At 40.4% G+C, this 5,245-nt stretch overlaps 1 protein-coding gene across 1 annotated transcript; it reads right to left on the reverse strand.

Moving 5' to 3' along the window:
- Window positions 1-202: 202 nt before the first annotated feature.
- Window positions 203-4,253, reverse strand: SMLR1 (small leucine rich protein 1). Its single transcript, XM_077353062.1, has 2 exons — window positions 4,015-4,253; window positions 203-764 (listed from the first exon to the last, which is right to left on the reverse strand). The coding sequence occupies exons 1-2, from the start codon at window positions 4,139-4,141 to the stop codon at window positions 649-651; spliced, it is 243 nt and encodes an 80-aa protein (XP_077209177.1). The 5' UTR covers window positions 4,142-4,253; the 3' UTR covers window positions 203-648.
- Between the last annotated feature and the right edge of the window lie 992 nt (window positions 4,254-5,245).

The following is a 5,245-nucleotide window of genomic DNA, read 5'->3' on the forward strand; positions in this document are numbered from 1 at the left end:
AAGGTCATAAATTGAGGAAGATCTGGTGGGGGAGGAATAGTAGTAGTACAAAATAGATCCCCTTGGGATTAGACAGGCACATGGCATGCATGACCTGAGTAGTAAGTGGTATGTTTAGCACCAGTAACTTCCAGTCCAGTATGAGTACAAGGTTCCCAACAAGGAAAATATATGAAGGGAAAACTTCTCTGGGACTTGTAAATAAAGATATGTCATTTATTATAAACTGCAATTTGAATTTCTTGGGACATGTAAAACAATACTTTGCCATCTGAGTCAGGTATACATATTTCCAGTTGTCATCTCCTTGATATTCTTTTTATAAAAGAGCAGCATTACAATACTTGCAAAGGATTCCAGAATGGGTGGAAATGGATGATGCAAAGCCAAGCCCGTATTATTTGTCTCCATTTCCTTATGATATTTTACAAGTAGTTAGGTGCATTGCTTGAAGCCAAAGAACTCAATCAGTTCTAGAAAACAATTGCTTTGAGCTGTTCTAAACAACATCATCCAATTCATTACAGAGTTGTTGATCAAAAAGGCTAATATGTCTTTTCCTTATTTTCGTATAAACCAAACTGGTTGTAAACTTGTGAAATTGATCATTCTTGGTTGGTGTTGAACCTGTGAAGTACTCTTTAAAAATCACATTCTTTTTGTTGATCTCTGTTTCCATTCAAAGTTCCTGAATCTTTTGCATTGGGTGTAGTAATCGATAACCACATCTGCAGGATTACAGGCCTGGGCAAGTTCCTTGTTCACTGAAAAAAAGGATGCAAGCAGAGTGTTAATTTACAACTGTAGGACTAAGAACAGCATTCTGAGGTAGACTGGCTTTGAGATGCTCACTGGAATGGTTCACTTTTTTGTACAACTCTTAATGAGAAATTTGTGAGTTTATACTATGTTGTTGCCACATAACCATAAAATAAGCGTTCCAATATGTACATGATGTGCAACATCGTAAAACAGAAGTGTTCATCTTGAGGGATGGGATGAATGGAAATAGTATATGGGTAAAGAGGGCCAGTCCTTTCCAAGGAGTTGAGGCATTCAAGAAAAGTGAATGATAGAGTGGTCCAAATTCCTTTTTAAAGGAGCACCCATTTACTAGATACCCACTAAGTGGCTTCCAAGGAGAGCAGAAAATGAGACATCAATTCTAAATATGAGAGGTTCTAGACTTGCTTCAAGATGAGCCAGTTGCCCTTTGCTAATAGTTCTGTTTTCCCTCCTGTCAGTTCCTCTCACCTAGACTTATTATATATAGCAGTGCCTGTGCTGGGCCACTGCCGATTTCTTGCCCTACCGCTTCCTTACAAATGGGGGAAGATTTCCCCCAACGGACACAGTCCCCCCCTGAGATCTGCACGTTCATATGCAGCCGGGTGGAAAGGTTCCACCGCGCTTCACCACAGTGATGTGCGTGTGTGTGGGGGGGGTTTACTTTCACAAGGGTGGGATTGCATCACAACTCAATCTCACATCCATGGAAATGACAAAAACATCCCATTCAGCTCCACAGCACTGCGAAGCTCCACAGCTGAACAGGGCATCTTCTGTCCCTCTTTGGTCAACATAGGCGGGGGAGGAGCTGGGTCCGATGGTACCCACAGAGAAAAAGGGGAGGTGGAAACTAAACGTGTTCCCTTAATGTGAGGTACTGTAAGCCCTAATCTGAGCCAGGCCTGGGAGAGAGCCTGGCTAGCAGTGACGTCATGTGTAAGGGGGATTAGATCTGTTGCCATGTGCGCGCCAGCCCTGCCTTTTCTCCCCATGCATGATCAGTCCTAGTGTTACATACTTATCTGAAGTGAGAGGCTGATCCCAACCTAACCAGCAGCAGCTATTGGTATAGTAATTGATGGTAACATTCAAAAACAGCTCTCTGTTTTAAATTTGTATATTTTAAAAATACATGGGATCTGATCGAGTGTGAGTAGCTTAAAACAATGAAAATGACTAACTGTACATTTTATGCTGCACACTTAGAGCATATGTTATTGGAGTTGCAACAGTCTTGGCATTACCATGAGGGAAATGTTGAATCAATAGTTATATAATTGAGACACAAGCACGAGGCAAAAAATATTTAATGATAAGACACCTGAAGAATCATGTTCTATCACCTCTGTAAATGAAAAAATCATGCAAGACATTCATACAGAATATCCTTGATGCAACATTGTATAATGTTATTACTGCATGGGATGAGTGATTTAAAGCAACCAATAACTTCAATTGTAAATTCTAAAAACGTAATGTATTACATTCTGAGAAACCAGGAAAATCTGCTTAAAGCCTATTTCATAAATGCCTCCCACACGGCGTTACACTTGGCGGGGACTAATTTACTGGTGGTTCCTAGTCCCTGGAAGGCACATCTGGCCTCGACCAGGGCCAGGACCTTTTCGGTCCTGGCCCCCGCCTGGTGGAATGAACTCCCGGAGGAGCTTTGGGCCCTGCAGGATTTGCCATCCTTCTGCAGGGCCTACAAAACGGAGCTCTTCCGCCAGGCTTAAAGCTGAGGCTGGCGCCTCCCCTTTTTAGATCACCGCCTCCCTCTACATCAGCAGTGACCCCTGGTTTCCCGGATAGTTCCGCCGCCATCAGGTGGTGGTGGTGGTGAGGGGGTTGGGGATTGCTTTTAAGTGTTTATATATATTAGGAGTTTTACAGGTTTTTTACATGTTGTTACATGTTAGAAATCCAATAATAATAATAATAATAATAATAATAATAATAATAATAATAATAATAATAATAATAATAATAATAATAATAATAATAATAAATATCCTACAGGTATTTCTACATATGATCCATGTAAAAAAGGTAAAAGGTTTTCAGTCTATTCAAAGAAGGCTTATATTGTGAAATGAGATTGCCGCTAATTTTCATGTGAAGTGTAAAAAACCTATCAGGAGGAAGGGATGCACATTGCCTGCCTAGAATGAAGTTCAAGCCACTCAAACTAGAAATGCTCATAAACACAAGAACACATAAGTTGCCTTGCTGTTTGAAGGTAAACTTACAAGTGAAACTGAGTTGGATTTGACCAGCTTTCCATTAGTGTAAAGGAGGAAAGGTAATCTTACCAGCCTCTCTTCTGAACTGTGGCCCTGGTGTTCAGTGGTGATTCTTTCAGTGCACATATGGTATACTAATCCATTTATTTCAGCGTATAAATATTTTTACAAGCAATATTTAGAATCCTATAGCCTTTCCTCTGGTGGAAGCAATCTTTCCTACCTTCCCCTTCTTCCAGCTGTCTTGTGTGACCTCTGGCAAGGTATTGTCAGGAGACAAAAAGTCACGTAGAAAAAAAGGCACATTGGGCTGGTATTGGGGGGGGGGAATCGGACAAGATAATTCCTCTTCTATCTTGCAAAAGTTGTAGAATCTGTAGAATTCAATGCTTTGTTTTCCTATGAAGAAACTGCTGTACACGTAACAAGCCTATTGATCTTTTAAAATATATCACTGCCCAAGATAGCTTTGCATCAAAGGGAAAGAGGTAGTCTCCACTAGTAAAAAAAAAATCTATGTTCCAGTCCACAGCTATGATTTTGTGGCAATACAGCTAGCTATTCAAAAGCAAACCTATACAACTTTATATTGGCTTTAAAGCTGTTGGAGTTAAGGAAATGAATAAAATTGATCCTGTAGCAATATTATATATCTCATCCACCAGCACTCTGTATATTATGACTGCACTAGCACCAATGGCATATATTATCAAGCATGACACAAGTACGAAGGCTAACCTGTCTATTGGCTGGGCTCTGTTGAAGGATATGTGTTTAGAATTCTCTCAATTGGCATCAAGGGTGTGTGCGATGAAGTGACGTTTCAAAGTAGCTGGGGGAAGCTTTAATTGATTGCACTCCTCCTTTGCTGCCCAGACTGCTGTACAGTTTTAATTTTTCAGTAAGTTGAAAGCAAGTCTGTTACCGCTGGTTTGGCCTCCCTGCCCACTCTTTCACATTTCCCGTGTCATTTTTCACTCACCCTCTCTTAGCTTGATCCTGAGGTAGGCCAGCAACAGCAGCAGGAGCAAACTCACTGGCAGGAAAATTCCCATGAGAAGAAACCATCCAGGCAGTATATTCACAAACACTGCCAAAATGTAACCCATGTTAGGATGCAGTCTGTGCAGAGGCCTCTAAGAATCAAGCGGCTTGTTTTCCTTTTAGCTTCCCTTGCTCCTGTAGCATGGCCTTTGTTCAGCTCATATTAACTTCTTTCCTCTTGGACTTTGCCTTGTTTATACAAGTCTGTGATTTCTAATAAGAGGGGCTGTGAGTTACAGAGTTACATAGCTACAAAGCTGAAAAATGCTTGTTTGAGTCACCAGGACTTGCCCTGACTGTAGTTTATTGTGGGTAGTATTTTTTCACCATCAGAAATGAATTTGGGTGCTATCTCCAACATTGTTGTGATGTGTTAAACCAGATACTTTAAACTTTCCCCTCCTGCCTTAAGAAGGCAGAATGCACAAGAAATGAAGGAAGCCATTGCTGCAGAATGCTTTCCTGGTTTCAAAAATTGGAGGTCAGTTTTTGCATTATTAGCCTTGGAGACTGATGTGTATTAGGTGTTTAAGATTTGATAGTGGAAGAAGCCACTGGTATGAAACCTGTTTCATTTTGAAATATCTACTTAAAAAAAACACTAAAGGTTAATTCTAGAACTGGAATCTCTGGAACTGTTCTGGAAATTAAAAGGTTTCTTTTTAAAATAAAAAAAAAAACCCTGTTAGGTGCAAACGCAGGAAAGCAGGGGGATAATCAGAGAAATTATGTTGTTGAGACAGAGTTTGTGTCTTTTATCAATATCAATTACATTTGAGAGCAAACAGCCCAATCTGAGAAGTGAAGCTCTCCTGAACATTTCGGCTCCACAGTAATTGAGCTATACACTTAGAGTGCATTTTAATTGGCACTATGTAATGTATAGGGGGGAAATGGTATGTCCAAACACAGCATGTCGTCAGATGTCCCATGGTGGTTCCAAAATGTTATCCATCAGCCTGGTCATTTTGGGCCACTTATCACATTGTGACTCACCACCAAAATAGACACTTTGTTTCCTAAGAACACCACCTACATAATCATCTTATTGTGCAAGTGAACTGTTATCAAGTTGTCTGAAACCTGTAATCTGCTATAAATATGGCCAACTGTTGAGGACTGCAGGACAAGAACTATGCCAACAAATCCACAGATAGCTATTGCTTATA

Source organism: Paroedura picta, chromosome 1 (genome assembly GCF_049243985.1).
Source record: "Paroedura picta isolate Pp20150507F chromosome 1, Ppicta_v3.0, whole genome shotgun sequence".
Taxonomy (NCBI): Eukaryota; Metazoa; Chordata; class Lepidosauria; order Squamata; family Gekkonidae; genus Paroedura; species Paroedura picta.